Source organism: Cryptotermes secundus, unplaced genomic scaffold, assembly GCF_002891405.2.
Source record: "Cryptotermes secundus unplaced genomic scaffold, Csec_1.0 scaffold478, whole genome shotgun sequence".
In the NCBI taxonomy this organism is placed as follows: Eukaryota; Metazoa; Arthropoda; class Insecta; order Blattodea; family Kalotermitidae; genus Cryptotermes; species Cryptotermes secundus.
This window is the reverse complement of record NW_019721767.1, coordinates 533,983-557,573: the sequence shown is the minus strand read 5'-3', so window position 1 is coordinate 557,573 and position 23,591 is coordinate 533,983. Positions and strand designations below refer to the sequence as shown.

The following is a 23,591-nucleotide window of genomic DNA, read 5'->3' as shown; positions in this document are numbered from 1 at the left end:
TATTCTCCTCTCCGGACCTAGCACCGTGCGACTTTTTTCTCTTCCCAAAAATCAAGTCTGCGCTGAAAGGGACCAGGTTCGAGTCCGTGGATGCAGTGAAAGCAAAAGCGACGCAACTCTTGAAGAGCATAACACAAGATGACCTGCAGCACTGCTTCCAACAGTGGAAAATTCGCATGGAGCGGTGTAGGGATCGGGGAGGGGACTACATTGAAGGGGATAACATTTCGACTGTCTGATTTTTTTTAATAAAGGGTTAGAGCATGAATCCGGTTTCTTTATTGCCACACCTTGTATATGAGAAAGTATTGTGATTGTGAAAAAATCACAAGATTTGTATGCATTTACATGTACCCTCCTGAACACAGAAAAGTGGTTTTTGGAATGCCATCTGTCTCTATGGAAGTGCAACTTAATGGTTGGGCAGATTTTATTCATGTACAATATTTCAAAGTTCAGTCACCATGAATCATTGCCCGGTGAATATCGACATGCTAGCTCCAGAAACAGAGGCCCCTAAAAACAAAATGACTGTAATTTAGATTAATCACATGTGAGAACATATGTGCAATGTTTCTTTGGCAGAACTTACCTTAATGCCAGGTGTTACAAGCTGGGCGATCTTCTCAGTCATCAGGTCATGAAAATGTGGATGAAAACGGTACACTGAACCATCAATTCCCACAGTCACATTTTCCTGTCCCATCTTGTTAATGAGTGTGGCCACACCAGCTGACACCAGATGTGCAGCACGTCTTGACACACTTTCACATACATAACGAACATTGCCACAGTCCTGATCAGTTGCATGGCTTAGGCCCAGTTCATCTAACACTTGCCGGCAGTTCACATAGCTTCCTCTTTTGTCACTGTAAAAATAAAGACTGTTAGTGCAGTACATATAAAACAGTATTACTTCTTGGCCTAATTTCTCCATTTTCAGTGGAACTTGGACCTTCGTATATGTGCATACATGTCCATACCCTCCAATTTTGAACCAGTAGTCATTAAACTTACCTGGATATCATTATACCATACATTCACACTGTTTTAATTCCCTGCTAATGCCAGTATTAACATGCAGAATTATGTGGTAGCAGTGATAGTTGCACCATTTAATGCAGAACCCCAGAATGTTATGTTGTGACAAGCAGGGCCAACATGATCTTTCTGTTTATATGTGACATTCTCCATTATGTGGAATTACATGGAACATGGAAATGGTATACTGTGCCTAGAACATCTTTAAGTATGGATCATCATCAGATAATGACACAGATCATTCTATTTTCAATATGACAGGAACCAGAATCACCATACCCGAGATCTTGTTGAATACACAGGACTCATCTTCCCTCGGGTTGTCTATTCGAGGTACAGTGTACCCTCAGAGGATTCTTGTAGACATTATTTTATGGTAATGTGAAAATCTGGTTTCACTTTGTGAAAAATTGGTATGGAAAGAGTACACAGATACCTCCATACCTGTCATCTATCCCAGTTGAGGAGGGAGACTCCCCATCTTTTACCCTTCTTTCTGCTTTCCAAGTTAATAAAGTGTTCTAGTGATTTTCTGTAAAAAATTTCTAGTTACACATTGCAACCCCTCCCTCACAATTTAAAAAATCTGTTGCTGTGTGCTCCAGAGTCTGAATGTAGTCTGAATGTATCCAATATGCTGATTGGTTTATTAACTGGTAGTTGCAAAATGCAGTCACTGTATTTTACAGTGACACCTTGATATAACATTAATGATGGGGGACAGTTTAAACATCAGTGGTACCAACATTGGAAGCAAAAGTGACATATAATTTTGGAATCCCTGTTTCTTTTGATGTATATAAGTACACAAAAGTAATTTAAGATGCATATTATATTTACATTTTTTTTAATTCTACTAATAATAAGTAAGTTTTGAGGTTTTCACGGCGATGACAATGAAGAAAGTTGTCTTCTGGGTTTAGGCACCGTGTATTCTTCGTTTTGGCCGACGTTTCGGAGGAACGTAGCGCCTCCATCTTCAGAGCAGTTGAATAGCTGCGGAGAGCAGCAGCTACTGCTCTCCGCAGCTATTCAACTGCTCTGAAGATGGAGGCGCTACGTTCCTCCGAAACGTCGGCCAAAACGAAGAATACACGGTGCCTAAACCCAGAAGACAACTTTCTTCTACTAATAATAAGGTTACCATGTAGTTATATTTTATGCCTCCACATTGAAAGTGTTTGTTGTAACTGATTAAAGCATTTTTTTTCAGTGCATAATGCTTAATACTGGCCTGATGCAGTAAATGAAGGTGTTAGGTATCAGCCAGACATTCTAAGTTCACCATCATTGTTTATGTTCGTACCAGTCCTCTCTCTACAGGATCATTATCCTCTTCGCTAGGTTATCGTTTGTTTCTCCTCACAGAAGCTGCATGTTCTTCTTCACAAAGGTGCTGCTAGACTAGCACTTGTGTGCCAGCCTCAGCTCAGGCCATTATGTTATTTGCTCCTAGATTACCCCTGACTGCATTACAATCAATCTTCATTTCTTGTTCCAGAAATTCTGCTTTGTCATCTTCTGTGACATCAGTTAAAAAGGTACTAAGACCTTAAATATGCAACAGTGTTTTTTGATTAATTAATTTAAAATCAATTTGAAATTAATCAATATAACCATTGCTGTGTTTGACGGTTGAATGTATTTGAAGTCTTAATACCTTTTTAAATTGTAATACACACAACAGGATGCAAGCAATAAAAATTTTTGTGACTTCATCCTTTCCAACATATTCTTTTCTTAGTGTTCTATTTCCATTGTATTTACTTTCCTCCAAATCAAACAAACACTGTAGGTACCATCTGATGTAGAAAGTTCTGTAACCTCCAGTTCAGGATTTACAGTGACACCAAGTAGCTCACTATGGCAACAGGCTTTGCAGCCTTGAATAATATCTTCATACATGAGCTGAATCAGTTTCAGGACATTAGCAGAAGGGTGGACTGAACAGTAATCCAACAGAAACACAGCCTCTTCTTCAATTTTTTTTCAGTGGAATTTTATTGATACAAAGTCACTCTTAAAATATGAGGCATAAATATGGCACATTATTCAATTGTTGGAACTGTTTTTATACACAGCAGACAGAGATTTCATGCTGACCTACTTGAACCCCAGAGACTTTGCACAATGGTTTAGATTGTGATTGCAGTCTTCTTGGCACATAGCAACAGTCACTTTCTGTGTTAAGTTTTCATACCCACTCTGTTGGGTGCATTTAAAATCTATCTACAGTCACTTTCAAGGCTAAGTTTGACTATGTTCTTGTAGCTACCACTTGTACAAATTCTCATCTACATCAGTGTTTTCACAAAGGCTAGTCATCTTTTTCTGCAACTCTATTTCATCTTCTACAGAATCCAATTGTATATTGTTTCTCCTGGGTTTCCACATATGGAAATGATTTTCCGCTTTAAACTATTTAATGATCTTCGTCTTTTTTCTAGTTGTATATTTTTCACTCTTGGTGGTCACTGCTACAGCCCTTCTGACTTACTAATGACCAGTAAACCATTACTATAGTCCAAGAAATCTGTCCCTCACAACTGCCTTTTTTACATCAGTGTGTGCTATACCCTCAGATTTCTGACTCATGAGGAGTTGAGCAGATGAAAGAATTAACATGGTTCATGGGTGTCAACTCTGTGAATTTCTTCTGTCTCCTCTTAATAAGGGTGTACGCTAATTACTTGTGTGTTCAGTGTCACCCTTCAGGAAGAGAATTCTAAGAAAATACTAGAAAATTCAGCAAGATATTATACTGGACTGTGGACACACACCTCTATACATGCACAGCACAAAACAGAATGTGTCAGTACAGTCTTCTACATAACTACTAACACATTTCATATTAACTGCTGTGAAGTTAATTACAATCGCTGTACGAGTGAATCCATAGTATAACAAGGAAATGGTACGTCAATTTTTCTCTGTATATTGATTGTACTTCAGGTAGTCACGTCCATAGAGTAGCACAGTTGCAGCTCTTCCAGCACTCGTATATGAGAGGTCACTCGCGCATGACAAACACAGTCAATACCATGTCCTGTTTATGGCTGCTGGCAGATGGAGTGTGATGGTGTGGTGTTTAGTGTTAACAACTGTTTGGTTTTCTTGAATTGTGACATTCTGCTATTGACTGTGACATTTATTGTTTATGTGCCCACAAGATGTCAAGAAAATATGAAGCAACTTCTTCTGAAAGATTCATTTCATCAATTTTGTTGTGTATCACTGAGCCAAGAAAAGGTGCTACTTACACTTTTTGCAGAGAGTAATAAAGAGTGTAGGTGCAGAAAGAGCAATGTAGTAAAGAAAGTGAAAACAGAGAAGATTAACGCATGTAAAATGCCTGGTTACTTCATTCATTACAGAACATAGTTCTCATCCAGACTGATTATGCAGGTCTGTTATTCAGGAGAATGTTCCTATCAATCAACTAACAAAAAATATGGATGAAGCAGAATGAAAATGAGGGCAGCTGTCAGTGAACTCAAAAAATAGAAACTGCACTTAGATTACAACAAATTTAACAAAAGGTCTGTGACTTCATACTAGACAGTTCTGCTAGTTTTGTGGATAGTCTGGAGAAGGAGATTCTTTCTTTCAGCAACATGCAACCATATGGTATACAAGTTCCCACTGACAGTTGTTTTAATGAATAGTGAAATGGCCAACCTCTCATCAATAAGCAACATGCTTCACTTTTTAACGTTAAACTTTTTATGAACAAATTCCCAGGGATGTTGAACACTGAAGGGGTAATATTTAAATGAAGAATCATACACAATGCAGTCTCACATTTACAGATTTCAGCTTGAGGACCTAGGTGGAGAAACTGAAAAGGAAAAATTCTGCGGACTATGATTGATAAGATGAAAGCTGCAGGTGGCGTTTACTATTTTAATGGTCCCTCACAGAAATGCAGAGCAGGAAAAAACAGTTACCCATGTGACAGAAACCAGAACGTGATTTATATAACCTGTTTATGACAAAACCATTGGAAAATTGACTCTAAAATCTACACCAAAAGTAAGTGTCTGCACATCTTAAAAGAAGTATATTGGCAACAGTAACCAGCTGTGGTGTTATATTAATATGTACTGGTATGCAGGGGTTACAGATGTAATTACAGTTAATATGCCTTGAAAATGTTATGTTGTAGTCAATATCTGAATTTTATACAGGGTGGGGCACAGAAACTTCCCTTTTGTGAAGACGCATTGTGAAGGGAGGGGAGGTCGCAGAAGAGTGGGGATAGGCTCGGCGAACGCAGCAGTTGCAGAACTTTCTGTCTATTACCCCTCAGTAGGAAACATGAGGTGGACGAGTGAGCAGTGTGCATTTGCTGTCAAAGCCTATTTTTCAAACAACCATTCCTATGTGGCAGTGCAGCGTGCATTCCGTACTCACTTCAGAATTACGCCCAGAGGCCTGGTTCCCAACCAGAAATCGATTGTTTTGTGGGTAGAGAACTTTAGGACAACTAGGAGTGTGGTGAAAAAATCATCAGGACGACAACGGACCGTTACGACGCCAGAAAATGTGGAGGCAGTTCAACAGTCGATTTTGAGATCTCCAAGACACTCCACTCGCATACATATCCAAACATATCCAATCGTTCAATGCGCCGAATTCTTCACAAACATCTTAATTTCCATCCCTATAAGATGATTGTTATGCAAGACTTGTCACCACGTGATTTCCAGAACTGAATAACGGCGCGCGAAACATTATTGGAAACTTTACCCCCCGATGCACTTGTTTTCTTTAGTGATGAGGCACATTTTCACCTATCCAGATATGTCAACAAGCAGAATATGTGCTATTGGAGTGGTAACAATCCCAGAGAGCTCCATGAGAGGCCACTTCACGGTGATAAGGTGACAGTATGGTGTGTGTTGTCAAGAGTTGGAGTTATTGGCCCTTATTTTTTTTAAGAAGAAGACAATCAAGCAGTTCCTGTCAATTCACAGCTGTATGTGGACATGATTAAAAATTTTGTCGAACCAGCTCTTGAGGAAATGCATCTAGGTAATGTCTGGCTCCAACAGGATGGTGCCACGGCCCACACAGCCCAAGCTTCAATGACAGTTTTGAGGGCAAAGTTCCCCGGACGACTCATCTCACTTCGAGGTGACATCCCGTGGACAGCACACTCACCTGATCTAATGCCCTGTGATTTTTTTATGGGGATACCTCAAGGCAGAGGTTTTTAAACATCGCCCCATAAACCTGCTTCAGCCAAAGAATGTTATGCGGCAGGAAGTAGCCCAAATTCCGGTGCACATGTTGGAACGTGCAGAGGGGAACTTCAGAAAACGGTTGCATCAGCGCATAGAGAACGGTGGCCAACACCTTCAAGATATTTTGTTTAAAACTACATGATTTAAAACTTTAAAGTGTGTTCTTTCATAAGCTAAACATAATTTTTGTCTATCAGCAATAATTTTCTTTTATTCGCCTTCAAAAAAAGGAAGTTTCTGTGCCCCACCCTGTATTTACAAATTGGTAGATATGTACCTTCTATCATTGCTATGCCTCTAAGCCTGTACTCTGGTGAAGTATCAGCAGCTATTTTAAGTACTGGAAGTATCACCCTCTACAACTATGGCCATACCATAGCTTAGGCAAACACTAACTTCCCACCCTGGTGGCCTGGGCTCAGTCCCATATCAGATCATGTGGGATACTTGGTGGACTTAGTGGCACTGGGACAAGTTTCTCCAAATACTTGGTTTTCACTGCCAATTCTCATTCCACCAACTGCTCCATATTCATTAATACCATACAGGCTCAATACCGACTACATTGTTAAGTAACCCACTTATATAGACTAAATACTGAAATAATTAAGTAACAAACTTACAAAAAAAATCACAACACATGGCAAGACAAACTTTGCTGTCAGTGATTATGGTGTATGCTGATAGATATGAAAATGACCACCTTCCATACTATCCTACTTCTGATGGACATCCCCTTTTATGCAGTTTAACTAGTGTTTTCTCCAGAGCCATGTAGCCTACTTTCCTCATTCTACAAAATGCTGATAAATAATGAACAATTTAAGCTAAGTGTATTAAGTTTTGTAAGAAGATAGCTCTTAAACACATCAGTGAATTCTATATGAACCAGTATTTTTAATGGGAAAAATGTAGTTAAAAACACACACTAGTGGGAATTATGCATATGGTTGATGACTGCATAACTATTACAATTTCTGCTAACATCACATTAGACTGAAGCTTTTAAATGGAGATATGAGATATGATATTGGTGCTGGTATTCTGATATGATAAGGTGAGAGGTGACATTGCTTATGTATTGTCATAAAATAGACTTTTAAAATATGGTAAATGTACTTTTAGAAATGTGAACAGTGGAAGTAATTGCATTAAAAGATTAACCTTGACCTTTACTGGCTGTGCAGTGCATTAGGGTGCCACTTGTGTGTGGTCCAGCTGGCTGCATGTTGCATGTTTTCAATAGTTACCTGAGTTACAATATAGATGGCAGCCCTGTAAAATCTGAATATTTAAAATCCCTATTCCCATATAATGTCAATTGGCATTGCAGTATCACAGTTGCTTGTGCACAGTCTAGCTGGCTGAACACTACATTATATTTTTAAGTTTTAATTCTAAGTTAATATCTGGCTGTCAAACCCAACGTGCTATGGGATTTAAAATCCCCTATTCCTGGATGATCAAAGTTAACATATATTTGGACAAGTTTTCATGGTTTATCAAGGAAAAGCGCAAAACCCTGGCTTTTCTCCCACACTATAGAAATGTGATCCAACTTGTAACTTACCTTTCAATTTCTGAAATATATTTAGTGAAGAAGTTCCCCCTCTTGAACAGTAGGTCAGAGCCCCTTCCTCCAAACAGAAGACCTTGTTTCGTAAACTTGACCAGGACCAACCTTGCAAGTTCACCCATATACATTCCTGAGATCATCTTCTCATGTCTGTAACAATTTATTCTGTGATTAATGCTCTGTATAGTTCCAAATGAAGAGACTTCCTTTCCTGGACCTGTATTAACAATCCAAGTGTGTATCCTAATTCAATTACAGATTTCAATCTTACTGACACATTTCCATTAAACTCAATGTAAAACATATTCTGGCCACTTCTGAAAAGAATTTTATAAACTGCTTCACTATTTACTTCTATTCATTACTCCCTGAAATAAACTCCAAAATATCACAAGAGGATTATAACGTAACCTTTACTTCCATGGAGCTGAGTCCTTCCTCATAAGTTAGTTACTTGTACCTCAGTTAGTTAAAAATGTATTTTTATAAAATCCAAGCATCCCACCCCACAATGGATTTCTGTAAAAATATCAGAATTGAAAGTGAAGGAAATATACCAAAAATTAATTACTTTTAAATGTGGCATCATCTGTTATTTCAATGCTGATCTAAAACTCCACAGCAACCAATAAAAATCCTTGAATAGCTTGAATGTAAGTTTGCAAGGACATACCCTCCCTAGGAAAAAAATCCTGGTAGCTTACACAGTAATGAGATAAAATGTTTGTCACTTCTAAACAGACAGTTGCAGGCAGAACTCATAGACTGCCTTCCTGTTTCATAGATTTTACTTAGATTACTTAGAATTTGCCCATGGTGGGTGCATGCTGGACTCATGTGCATGTGGTCATATGATATAATCCTAGTTCAGTCAGAATTTGTATTGTGCTTGTTACTGTATTGTCGGTGGTGGTGGCATTATCATCACCATAATCCTTTTGGGGAGATTGTCTTATGGTTGCTCTTCAAAATCTCAGAGTTCACACCATCACATTTGTAATTGTTGATTTATAATATTTTATATATAATTTATAGGTCTCTTTATATTCCATCTCCAAACCAGATTTCAAATGCTTAGCTTCTGTGGTTAGTTACTGCCTTCAAACCGAAAGCTAAATATAGGTCTCATGCATCTACCATTGTGTTTTACATTTTACAAAGCAAAAGTACTTTAAAACAAGGAATATGAAATTGGGGAGGCTCCAGAGGCAAAACATTCTTGCTGAATTCCATAAAAATTGCTTCTGGGTTTGAAAGGTGTCAGCAGAACACAGACAAAATGGCAATCACTTAACCCTACTTTTCTCCATAAGGAAAGGAAATTAGGCTACAAATACAGAAAAAAAACACCCACTTACTACCTTTCACTTTCAATGTACTAGCAAGTGTAAAAATTTACAACTTTTCAAAACACTCACAGTTGCTTTCCTGGATTGATGGAGTGCTGATCAATTTCACGGTCATATTCTGTGCGGACAATGTCTAGTCGTCCATCATCTCCAAATGCCCCCCACTCTGTGTTGATGACAACATATGGTTTTGATCTATCACCATCAAATAGTTCTGCATTCTCAACTCGTTCAACATAGCAGGCATTGCTGCCAGTTCCTGTATTCAGATAAATGTAAGCTTTAATGCTTCATAAAATGGTATTACTGTGCTCAGTGTTGTGATGACACACATCATTACAATATCATGATGACTGAAAATTATTTTTTATATTTGATTTATTAAAAAACAGGTACACAGGACATTATATACATACAGCAAAAAAATACTCTCGTCCCAAGAATGGAAGCATGGAAAACAATGTAAAATAATCCCTATTGAATAGGAAGTGAGCAGAAAAGGAGAGAAAAAGCAAAAATTTAATGGAAAATAGTCTCCTTCAATATGAATTGTTTCTGTTCATAAAATATTGCTCCCTATTTAAGCTTCCTGAAATTATCTGATAAAGAATAACTCTCTCACAGATGGGAAAGAATTAAGTCAAACTATGCACATAATATTTTAATGGGTCAGTGGGGAAGAAGGTAAAGAAAATACAGAACAGTCCACTGAATATATATATATGTTTCAATCAAAGTCCTTTAAATTCCCGTCCAAAAAATCTCAAAAACAAGGCCTTGCTTGTTTTTGGCAATGTAAATGACCATCCTGTTAACACTGAAGACTAGACTAACAACAATGAAAACATTTTCATGCCACAAAATAAAACCTCTTTCATACAACCAATGGACTAAGAAGTGACAGTCATTCAGAACCTATTACTTAAGTGAGACGAATGTAGCAGCAGCTCACTGAGACAGTGAGGTGGACGGTAATGACAAGGGCCATTAGTTCGGGAGTTCTAAGGGGCTATATGCCAAGGTCACAGACAACACAGGGGCATCTTGGAAGGTCACTCAAGCAGTGATAAATGGTGTGCAGCAAAATGTATCGCCAGGGCGCATACAGATATTTTCCAGTCCTCCGGAAATCCAATTGCTGATTGTGCAAGTAGCTTTAAGGAAATGTATCAAAGTAATGCAGGAGAGTAGCTGAACTGCAATGTGATGAACTGATCAAAGAGGATCTGACTGAGTTGGAGCAACAAATTTTAAGTTGGCAGGAGAAAGTGTAAATACAGACAACACTGCAATTAAAATAGCTGATGGCAAAAAAAAAGTTGCATGATGCCTTCAGTGTGTTCAAGAAGGGGATGACCACTCTCGTTGATGACCCAAACAAGGAATGGATGGTAAGTGCAATCAAGGACTGAGTGATCTTCGTGCTTGACTAATGCGTGTGAATGCTGTTTGCCTATACTGTACATACGTGTCTTTCTTAATGTTTTCTGTTTAATTTCATTTCCTAAAAGCAGTTAAGTGAAGCTTAAGTTAGATGTCAAATGCAAAAAAATTATTTGGGCAATGCATCTGCTCTGTAAAATATAAATTATTCAGAAAATACACATCCAATTTTACAACTTTCTAGGAACATGTCCTGAACTGCAGCAGCCTTGGTTCAGTTTCAGGTTAAGTCATTTTGGATCTGTGGTGGGAAGTGACACTGGCGCAGTTTATCTCCAAATATATAAGCTCAGTGGGCCCTAGAGTTGGTCTGGACACTGTGGAGCACACGAATATCTTGCAGTGTCAGGAACTGAACTTGGGCTGTCCAGCCTGTAGCTCATCACTATACTGACTAAGATGTCCTGACTCCAGCAGTTTACAAAATAACTATTTTAATTTTGGACAAAAATTATGTACAAGCAGAACTTTACAATGATCTTCAAACAAGATTACTTTAGCAACAACTGAAGTAATATATCCATCTGGGTCTTAGTTTGTTTGGTGTTGAACCAGTTGGCCCCTCTCATAAAAGTGACAGTGCCCCTGAATAGTTTTACTAATAAACATTATCACTACTTATCCAAATAAACACTCATGATTAAATTACATAATATAAGATATACAACACCTTGAACTAAATACCAGATATACAGTGTATGGTATGAATACAATGGAACAATCCACCCCACTGAGGAAAGACAATATACAATTTAACATACTGAGGAAGGCATGATAGATTTTTAAATTCACAGCATAAATGCATGCATTGGTGAACAGTTGAAGTGCATCATGTGAACAGCAATTCAAACTTTCGTGCTACTCACGTACCAACAATGAGGCCAATCTTGCAGTTGAAATTCTTCCATGCGCAAGACATTAATGTTCCTGTTGTGTCATTGAGTATGGCACAGACATCAATCTGAACATCCTGTAATACAAAATGCATATATGATGCACAGCAGACACACAGAGCTAATGACAAAATGTGATTAACTGGAACAAACACCGGCTGCTGGAAAAAGAAAAGTTTTTATTAGACATGCATATGTTGAGCCTCTAATCAGAAGTATAATTCCATAATGCTGTATTATAGACGTAAACCAATGATTACACAATTCAACACACAAAATCATGCCAATGGTGGACAGAAAATGCTATTACAGTGGGACTGAAATTGTTCTTTGGTTAGTATAAAAGGCTCACAGTTCTGGCAAAGTGAAATTAAGACTTAGATGAATGAAAGATATGTTTAATGCAACAAGGCAGAGGTATCATGCATTTGCATCTACAGTAAAGACAAAAGGTAAAGTTGTTCCTGTGCTTAACTAATTAAGCACTATGCCATGAAGACGTATGTGAGGAGTGGATGTACAGATCTAGGTTTTCTTGATCTCGGCAGTAGTTGGAGATGAGTGGTCATTACAACAAATTTATTCAAATCTAATTACTTTCAGAATCCCTGCAATCCCTATTTTATGAGTATCCTGAAAAAACATTCAAACTAATTGCATTCATCAGCAATGGGTTACTTTTAAGCTATGAATTATATATGGAAATCAAATCTAATGCTAGCTCTCAGAATTAAAGGAGGAAAAATAATGACCATGAAGTAGAAAGGAAAGAGGAAATTACTGATGTCAGGGAAGTTGATTACCAAAACTAATGCAGGAAAATATTCTTTAGGAAATTTAATAACCTGAAAAAGAAAAACCTGTGTTTTTGGGGGGTGGGGAATTTATTGATGAGAAAAGGAGAAGCATATGCCAAGCAGTTCACACACCATGGGAAACACATCTTCAATGCAAGTATTATGTTTTTGGACATTATCCACTGCCTTGTCCAGTTTTTAAAAATCCATCCTGTTTCTTTAAAAAAAAACGTTTTGGAGACTGGATTCTGTCCCCATCTTCAGATAAAACCCACTCAGTTGGGTCCAATAGATAGAGTTAGCCCCTATCTCTGGGGACAGAATCCAGTCTCCAAAACGTGTTTTAAAAAAGAAACAGGACCTTTTTCTTAATTAGACAAGACAATGGATAATGTCCAAAAACATAATACTTGTAGCAATATACCATCATCACAAACTTTTAGATCTTAAATCTTCAATATCATATCCACACTATAAACACCTCCTCCCATGAACAAGAAAAATTACTTACATTCTGTATTTGGTTAAGAGTTCTACTTTTTTACCTTCATTAAACTACACATAAATAGCATTGAAAGAATTTTATATTTTATAAATGTTAGCTGCTTGTAGTCTGATGCACTACCATGATCTATGCATACATGCACACATGAACAATGTTTAAAATTTTGCACCTATGGCATCTACCACACGAGTCCTTGTTGAGCACCGACATGAAAATATCCCTTGAACATATGTCAACAGAATTTTCATCAAGGAATGGTATGGAACAGTCCATAGGTACAAATATTTGTATTGTGTTTGTCACACTGCATTCCAACATTCATCATGTTTCACAAAAATGTGTTGGTCTAAATTTCATTAAAGGGTATCTTTTGTCTCAATATTCATCAAGGAATCATGTGATGACCATCACAATTCAAGTATCTTGAAACGTTTTAATGTCAAAATCATTAGTAGTTTTTCTGTCATTTCTCTTTTGAAAAGTGACCATTATCATATATTTAAAAAAAGTAGTTCCTTTGCAATGTCGTGTAAAATATAAACTGAGAGCTTAAATAACCCAACATAAAGCAATGCCTCAATTCAGTAGTTTTGTGGTATTCCATAGTTCTGTCCATTCATACTTTGTAGGAATTTATGCACACTTAACAAGTACTAGCATTTAAATGTCCTCATAATACATGACATAATTATATTTATGTACAATCAGCCTGTATAATGGTACTGTGCATTCAAAAGACAATTAAAATAAATTGCCAAAACCTAGCAACTCATTCTTCAAAAAAAAATCTACATTCTTTCACATTGTATCATTAACATTAAATACTGGCAAATCCTGAAAATTTAATTATTTATATTATTACTGATTTACCTGCATATGTCATATTCATATACAGCATGTGCCCCAATTTTGTGGTGTTAACTATTTTCAGCAATTTTCTCTTAGATTATAAACTGTCACTTCACAAATAAATTAATTTTAAAACCAATTTTCCAAAGAACGAACATATTCATTTCATGAACCCATTCAGAAGCAGTTGCTTATTAAAATTCCTTTTACTTCATATGTTTGATCAGCATTCTTAATTACTTATTACTGACTAAATGTAATTGAGAAATGTAAAAATGGAGGAAACAATTTAATAAAAACCACTAAACAATGTGTTCAATTCTGCATTTTTCAGGAACTATGTATCTATCCTGCAAACTTACATTTCTTCTGCTGAGGGCATCCTTCAGAAGTTGAACCACATCTTCCCCAACACATCCACTGCAGTTAAATCCCTTGGTCCACCGTTCTAGTATACCTTTAGTGAGGCCCTTCTGTTTGAGTGGGAAACTGAATGTGAAGCCCAGAGGGAGTCGCTCCTCCCCCACATTGTGCTCCTTCATGAAGTTTGCCAAGCATTCTGCTATGTGATCAAACAGCTGCAGAAGATAAACCATAACATGTAATCTCTAAAGAAGGTAAGATTGCTGTGTCAATAATATAAATATTGTGGGCACTGTGTCCTAAATTTTCCCTCCTATAAAAGAACCATAAAGATTTCAACCAACAGAAATGTGTGTTGCCCTCACCGTCATCTGTCACCATGTGTACAAAGGAATGTTGCAAAAATTAACTATACAGATACAACATATTACCTTAGTTAACCAAAAATATTACTAAACAAGAATGACAATGTGCGCTCCAAATAACAGACAATATTATTACCAAACATTTCAAATAAAGTTTCCGATCTTCATGAGGTTATCATTCTATATACTTACTTACTTACTCATGGAGCTGAGCCCTTCTGGAGGAGCCACCAATTCTGCAGCTACTCAAGAACTTCCCAGCATTTTATGGAACCCGAAGGTTCATCACCATATTCACAAGAGCCCTCCACTGGTCCCTATCCTGAGCCAGATCTATCGAATCCATACCATCCCATCCTATCTCTCTAAGATCCATTCTAATATTGTCCACACGCCTACCTACGCCTTGGTCTTCCCTGTGGTCTCTTTCCTTCTGGCTTTCCCACCAATATCCTATACACATTCCTCATCTCCCCCCTTCGTACTACATGACCTGCCCACCTCATCCTCCTTCACTTGATCATTCTAATTATACCTGGAGAAGAGTACAAGTTATGAAGCTCCTCATTATGCAGTTTTCTCCAACCTCCTGTCACTTCATCCCTCTTCGGTCCAAATATTCTCCTCAACACCCTCAGTCTATGTTCCTCCCTTAATGTCAGAGACCAAGTTTCACACCCATACAGAACCAATCATTTTTTATATGGTACCAATAATGCTTATGATGATATGTTTTTGAGAAATGTTATTTAGTTAAAAATGACATATTCCTGAAAAGCTGAATGAGGACTCCCCCAATTCTAAGTAGCATTAAAATCTATTTGAGTAACTTCAGATGAAATATGCACACAGATGGACAGACAGGCATAACTGTTTCCACCAGCCAATCATTTCATGCAATATGTACAGAGAACATACAAATGAAGGAAATATGCAAACTGTTTGAAATCAGTTGCATCTTCTTTAATAATTACAGCAATGCAGAGTGCTATTTGGGGAAACTGAAACAAATGAAAGACATGAGGGGGATGGTATATGATACATTTTTATGTATTCACTAGTCTCATGTGCAACTCACACTAAACATTTTAAAATTCAAAACTTTAAAATTTTAACTCTCAGCTGTTTCAAGTTGTATGTCTTTATGTGTGTGTTAAATAGATAAAACTTGAAACAACTGAGAGTTTTACAAATTTCAAGTTTTGAATTTTAAAACTTTTGCTGTGAGTTGCATGTGAGATGCTAGTGAATACACAGTGCAACAGGATGCTACAATATAACAATATGATTCATGTTGTATTGTACAGTATCCTGAAAATTCAATACCAACCTGATTTTCCTTTTTGAATACGTACTGTGTTTGCTCAAATATAAGGCATACCTTTTTCTATTATATTTCAGCAATCTGTTGCATTGTGGGATCATTTTTAGATCGTAAGTATTCCGTCTATAAGGCAACAAAGTCAACCTTTTGTAAAACAGACTAAAATATGTTTAATACACTAAAAGTGTTTGTTAAATATTTTAAATGTAATTAACTATATACATTCATTCCTTGTTGTTACTTGTTTTGGCCACATGTGTGCCATCGTCAGGCAACACTTATTATTGGGGAGAAGTGTCTAAGGGCACAGAAGACAAAGTGTACAGTGCAGTGGTCTCCCCAATAATAAGTGTTGCCTGATGATGGCACATGTGTGGCTGAAACATGTAGCAACAAGGAATGAATGTATAAGTTAATGACATTTAAAATATTTAACAAACACTTTTAGTGTATTAAACATATTTTAGTCTGTTTTACAAAAGGTTGACTTTGTTGCCTTATAGACGGAATACTTACAACCTAAAAATTATATCTTTTTCTTCCTCAAATATCTCCCAAGAAACTTACTGTGAATTCTTTTCATACACATTCAATTCTATACATGTCAGTAGAATCTGTGAACAAAAATTTTGTTTCATTTGAAGTACTCATAGGAGTGGCTGTGAAGAGTACTACTTTCTGGATGTGATGCCATGTAGTCTCACAGAAGTTCAAAGATGTTCAGGAGAAACGTGCCATCTCCAGCTATAGGAAGGAAAAGCAAGCAGAGCTAAAGGAGTGCATTGCTTCAAAATGTCGGTGAACTTCTATCAGACTATCCAGTGTCACATCCCAGAAGACAGCACTCTTCTAAAATGTCATTTATTGAAAGTAATTTACTTTCTCCTATATTGTGACAACAATGGAAAGTACAATTGGAAATAATGAATTTTAACAAAATATATCTTTAACTTAATAGTATGCACTGAACAATATAAAAATTATCTGAACATTAGCTGAGAGTAATGGTAGTAAATAAACATTCAAAATTAAGACCAATAAACTGCTGCTGCTTCAATCTGTGTTGTCAGCAGTACCAAATATAGAATATAAACTGTTTAAAGCACTATTTTGAATTGTTTCATTTTGGTCCGTTACACTATCAATCACCAATTATCAATAGAACCTCCGTCGAGTGTAACAATATATATTCTTGTCACCATTTTCTCACATTTGCCTTACATGTTTNAGCCCACACAACCTCGTGCTGACGCCTCCCCCATTGGGACTATCCACTAAGAGGAACCTGAATATTTTACTTGGACGGTTTTAACTTTAATTTTAACATTAACGACCCGCTTTGTGGGTGATATTTTAAATGCAAATGGGATACCCGCACTCGGGGTACTGGATGTTGTTGTGTTTTACGCTCCGATACGTGTAACATCTTCCACAAAAAACTGTATATTGTGATTGTTGAGCAGTGCAAGTGTTTCCATGTTTTTGTTGTGGTTGCCTCTGATGATGGCTCTTTGTGAGCCGAAACATGTAAGGCAAATGTGAGAAAATGGTGACAAGAATATATATTGTTACACTCGACGGAGGTTCTATTGATAATTGGTGTTTAAAGCACTATTTAAGAATGAAATATGGCAAATGGTAGTTATTTGAAGTCTTGTTTCTGCTCAGTCCAACCATAAAAATTAAAAACAGTCTGTTCAGTCTTGTTATACAATTCAGTTATAGAAACTTGGCAGTCAGTCTCAACAGTAATTATTGAAAGTTTAAATATGTCTTGTATATCCAATCCAATGCATTGGACAGATAATGACATGCTGTGGAGATAAGAACAGGATGAATCAGAGGTTCATGGAAGCAAATTCAGTGAATACAATGAACTGGGTAGTAATGTCAGTTCCATCAACATCAAAGATTTATGTGAACATGAATGTTTAGTTTAGTATATTAGCATGTGCAAACTTTGGAATAAATTTAAAAGAACTGACATGTGAAAACATTCTGAAAAGTATTTTAAAAAATTATAATACCACTTACTGTATTTAGAAACTTACAGTATCAACAAATTTTATACAACTGATGAACAATTCTCTTTAACTTAACTATTCAAATTGGAGTGCATATTGTTTCTGGGGTTGGAATAAATCTAGGCAAATACATTATCTTAGTTTGAGTAGCATATTTTTTTTTGCACTGGTTACCTCAATTAGTTTCATTACACAAACTGTTTTCCAAACTCATGTCATCACTTCTGCTTTCACACACATTTCAGAACTAAGGAATGTTAAAGCCCTGGGATACAGGAGGTATTGGAGGTTTAAATCCGTGAAATCGGCATGCTACAGTGTTAAACAGCAGGCTGGTGCAATAAGTCCATTTGAGGCTGCAGCTGAGGGGGGACAAGAGCTCAAGGTTCAGTGATTGCTCACCTGTGTTCCTGTTCCCAACATAATACTCTGTGGTATGGCATAAATCTTAGACTTCATATCGAAGTGCTTTTCTCCAAGAGTTATGATTAAGACACGGAAATTCGTACCCCCAAGATCCAATGCCAGGAACTTTCCACGTTCTGAAATAGATCAGACCCAGATCAGCAAGCTTCAGCACAGTTTAAAATACCCATTAAAATGCTGACCAATAGAACAGAATGCACACACGTGATATTGCATTATGCCAAAACCTAACCTTCTGAGAATGAAAATGTGCAGTCATGAACAACAGTTCATTTAAAATCTTCAATTTCATGATCACAGCTTACACATTACTGTCTGTGGGCTAGATAACCCAGACTGATTCCTGCAGTGGCAAGAGTTCTCTTTGCCACAATGTGAAGTCCAGATCCAAAGCCCATCCATCATTCTATCTGGTGGGCGGTGGGTATCAGAGGCCCATTCGATGGCAGTAAAGGGTACACATAGGGTCAATTTTACTTCTGTATAGAATCTTCAGACTTGAAAGCCATTATAATACGGGGGCTACTGTTCCAGTTGTTAGTAATTTCTAGCTTACTGCCTTTTTACTGTGAAACTGCTACCAATAAAAGTGAATATGACAAAATAAAAGGCCTGAAGGTATCAATACACAGTGGCCATTTTATGGGGTCCTTACACATTTCTTTTCCTTCAAAATCTGTTGTCAGTAGTAGCTCAGGTATGTAATTCAATCATATTCACCACATATATACATCAGTGATTTCAAGCAATGGCGATCTGAATTAACTATTTACAACTCATGAATCACCTTAAAAATATGGTATTATAAATCCTAATCAATATGGTTTTCAAAAAAATTATTGATAGACAATGCTGTTTCTTCCCTTTTAAATAAAATTCTTACTGCTTTAAATAATAAAGCTAAAGCTAGGGGAATCTTTTGTGATATTGAGAAGGATTTTAACTGTTTCAACCATAACATTCTTTTACACAAACTGGAAATATATTGAATTACGGGAGTTTCTGAGAACTTATACTCATATTCCCAATACTTAAGAGACAGATATCAGCGTGTGTTTTTTAAAGATAATTTAACTCACTATAATATAGTATCGAATTGGTCTTAAATTTGACGTGGTGTTCCTCAGGGCTCTGTACTGGGACCTTTGTTATTTTTACTGTATATCAATGATCTTTCCTTGGCCACTGATGGATCACCTATGCCCATTCCTCTTGCCGACGATACCAGTTTAATAGTTTGGATAATAAACTTGATATTCTAGATACTAAACTAAGTGCAAATGTTCAAATAGTTTATAATTGGTTCAAATCAAATTTATTATCTATCATTTTTTTAGACACATTGTATGCAATTTATGACAAAGAATTCTGTATTAACCAAGACCTTATTTGTTTGTAACAATAACGAAATCACTGAGGTTTCTCACTTCAAATTTATACATCTGGTACTGGATAACACATTATCCTGGAATTTGCATATTGACAATGTTTTAAAAAAATTAACCAGAGTTTGCTATGATCAGATAAGTCAAACCTTACATGTCTCTTTCCTCACTGGTAATGATTTATTACTCCTTATTTCATTCTATATTATCTTATCTATATAAATATATTCTGGGGTCAATCTACCAATATGGAAGTTGGTCCTCATGTAGTAATCTTTTTAGACAGTTAGAGATCTTACCATTGAAATCTCAATATATATTTTCAGTCCTGTTTGTTTTAAAGAACAGGAATTTTTCATTACTAATTACGATAAGCATAATGTACAGACCAGATATTGTGAAAATTTATATTCTCCTACTTCCTCTCTATCATTGTATCAAAATGGTGTTTAGCACACTGGTATTAACATTTTTAATAAATTACCGCTTGAATTAAAAGAGCTTGTACAGACACCTAATATTTTAAGAGTTCCTTAAGAAGATATCTGGTGTTGCACTGTTTTTACAAACTGGAGGAATGTTATTGTATAAATGTTTCTCATTTGCATTAGATTTTTTTAATCATATTCATTTATGTTCTACGTCTGTGTTATGTATATTTCATATTATGTTATTTTGACTTGTTCCAATGATTAATTGGAACATCTGTTCTGATATGTGACACATTCTATATCCAAGGGTTTGTGAGTCTACTTCTCATGCTGTATCTGGATCTGCTTGAATTTGAAATAAAAGAACAAAGGACAAATAATCAACTGGAATCATTCTCTTCTAGGTTATGGCCCCACATATGGCAGGTGGTTACCATCAGTGGTAACCAAATTTTTTATGACTGCCTATAAGAGTGCATAATGGCATATATCAGCTGTCAGACTACATAGTGGCATATATCAGCTGTCAGACTACATAGTGGCATATATAAGCTGTCAGACTACATAGTGGCATATATCAGCTGTCAGACTACATAGTGGCATATATCAGCTGTCAGACTACATAATGGTATATATATCAGCTGTCAGACTACATAGTGGCATATTTCATCTGTCAGACTACATAGTGGTATATATCAGCTGTCAGACTACATAGTGGCATTAATCAGAAGACCACAATCTAATCTTAATGCCATGAAAGCCTAATACCTCATATAATCAAGTGACTATTTAATTTGTGAATTTTCTGATTAATAGGGATATTTAATGCACAAAGAGTTACTAATGAATTTACTAGTGAAGAAATAACATGCCACAGGACATCTGAAGCCAGAAAATGTCTTCCAAGCATTCTCTAAGCAAGAAACAAAGAGAAAAGGAACTTAGTTGGTAAAACCAAGTACAAGTGCACTGTGAAGATTAGAAATGTAATTACAGTAGCATTGTCTATGTGAACAGTACTATTAGCAGATTTATGTACTATTTGTACATCTTTATAAAGCGGTGACCAGTTACATGCTCTTTCTGTGTGGTGCCGGCTGTGACAGTAGCAGTAGCGGTGGTGGTTGGAGGAGGAGGGAATATTTATCCTGTTATTTTGACCTACGTCTCTACTTTTCCAAGGTCCAAATTCATTCTCCAGTATGCAAACATTCATTAAATTCTGTCCAGTTTAATTTGCTGTAATTTATTTCTGTACTGAACATGTGAGTATTTAAACCAACGGTGGAGCATGACTTTTTCATAAGTGCTAGCCAAATTCAAGGCAAAGGGAAGAGCTCTGTACTCTGCAAGCACATAAGCAATTAATCTGTGTTAACAGTTTTTGTTTGGCTAATGTGACAGCTTGGAATGTCATACGCTCCCTCCTCCCCTCAAGTCTGTACTACATTATGTCCCTTCTAACCTTTGCTCAGATAATATTTTTTTCAATTCGCTTAGTGGGGGGGTCCACTCAGCACAGCGGCCACTGATTGGCCTATTGTAGCCTGCCCCGGGTGATTATAATAATGGAGAATTTGGTGGAATGAAGATTGGCAGGGGAAACCGAAGTCCTCAGAGAAAACCCACCCCAGACCCACTTCCTCCACCACAAATCCCACTTGACCAGAACCCGGTATCGAACCTGAGCTGCTGCGGTGGGAAGCCAGCGACTAACCGCTTGAGCTATGGCATGGCCTACAGATAATGATAAGTGTAAGCCTCAAGAACTGGCTAACAATGCCTGTGATTGGCTGGCTGGAGATGGCAGTCGATGTCATTTCTCATGCTATTGTATGGAGTGAAAGATAAGGTGAAGTTATCCCTGTAACAGACCATGAAGGCCCACAGGTTTGTGAGACATCGAGGATCCCACATTATCTAGACGATCGGCTCACAGATGGCGGTAAGATTGTCAGCCTTATGCGCCGGTCGCCCTTTACCCCCCAGGAAGATTCCTGGTAATCATTTCTGTTAAGAGGCTGAGTTGACCCCAGGGCCATAGTGAGGCTGGAAGGATTGGGTCAATTGAAAAAATTCACCTCATCAGAAATAGAACCAGCGACCTTGCGGCTTGTAGCATAGTGCCTCAACCAACTACGCTACCGTGTGCCCCCGCCATTGTATGGAGTGCCACCGAATTAGTAACATGGCCACAAATTCTGTGACATGTTTGGTGTAAAATGATATTATGAAAGGGCTCTTAAAGCAGCAACACAGTCACACTATTGTTAAGTTCTTCCTGTTATTATAAACAATTTCCATTCAGGCTTCTTTTATTTTCCATTTCATTCCTACACATAAGACAGAATCTGTGTTAGTGACTTCTCCCATTCACCTCTCCCAACATATGGGTGTGCTGTGTTATTCGACTTACCAGTCCCATTGGGTAGGTCCTGAACATAAGTCACAAAACATTTGACAATAGACTTCTGATGTGTGTTTTTCCCAAGACCCAACTGGATGTCCTCCAGGAGGCGACTCATCATCTCGCTGATCTGATCATCAGACAATTGCAACTCCTTGCAGTGCTCACGAATCTGTGAAATAAAAGGGAGAAAACAGCAAAGTCATTAGATCTTATATAATCACTCTTATTTTTAAATGCCATTCTAAATATCTTGAAGGATTAGGGCACTTCTTTTCTAGCACTGAGGCATAAATGGGCACTGACTCCACAGAAATTCAAGGAACATGTTATTATTCCAGGAAGCTGTTTCAAATCTGATGATGGAGGTATGAAAGCATAATGCAAGTACCAACTTCAAGAACTTATCTTCATTCAGAATATAATCATATATGTATATACACGCATATATGATCAGATTAACCAATTAAACATCAAACAGTAATAAGCAGTATTTCCTCAAGCATCTCTGGATTGTAGTGTTCGAAAGAACATTCATTCTTATGGGGAGCACAGTGGCCTCCGTAGTCTAGGGGTAACGATCCCACCTCATGACTCGTGGTACGCGGGTTCAAATACCCGGCGGAGGTCATCGAATTTTTAAGGGCGGAAAAATTCAGGGAACAAGTCCTCCGGGAGGGACTTTAAGCTGTGTGTCCCGTGTCGTAACTTTACGGCACGTAAAAGAACCTCATATCCCCAAAGGGGATCATTGAGCCAAATTCCAGGACGTTTCCCGCCCAACAATAGTCTCTAAGACCTCTGATAGATGGGGGGAGCATTATAGACACCGCTAAGCAAGTGGCCGAACTCGCTTGCTCGGTGGGACTGATGGTACGCACCATTTATCGGTAGGGTATAGAGACTGGTAGAATATCATGAGGGAAGCACAATAGATCAAACTGGTCGCGGTGCATGGGGAAACCCACCCTCTCTAAATAACTAACTATGGGGAGCACAGTGAAATGGGTCTGCTGTAACGATTAGCTGATCATGTTTAAAGTGTATACTCCGAACTATCAGAAGACTACATCTGCTGTGAGGCAATTTAAGTAAATAATTACCAAACGGCTAGGATGAGTTGCTAACAAGCTTGCTTCATATTCAGGAGGAATTGAATTGGATTCT

At 37.3% G+C, this 23,591-nt stretch overlaps 1 protein-coding gene across 5 annotated transcripts in view; it reads right to left on the bottom strand.

Annotated features, from left to right (window-relative positions):
- LOC111875692 (hexokinase type 2) overlaps positions 1-23,591 on the bottom strand; it is a 121,431-nt gene that overhangs the window by 5,433 nt on the left and 92,407 nt on the right. For all 5 annotated transcript variants that reach the window (XM_023872133.2, XM_023872137.2, XM_023872132.2 and 2 more), the window contains 7 exons: positions 22,434-22,596; positions 18,178-18,317; positions 14,062-14,277; positions 11,526-11,625; positions 9,282-9,471; positions 7,858-8,013; positions 593-869 (listed from right to left, as the gene is read on the bottom strand). In XM_023872133.2, coding sequence (XP_023727901.1) covers positions 593-869; positions 7,858-8,013; positions 9,282-9,471; positions 11,526-11,625; positions 14,062-14,277; positions 18,178-18,317; positions 22,434-22,596 — 1,242 coding nt within the window. The remainder of the gene's footprint in view (positions 1-592; positions 870-7,857; positions 8,014-9,281; positions 9,472-11,525; positions 11,626-14,061; positions 14,278-18,177; positions 18,318-22,433; positions 22,597-23,591) is intronic.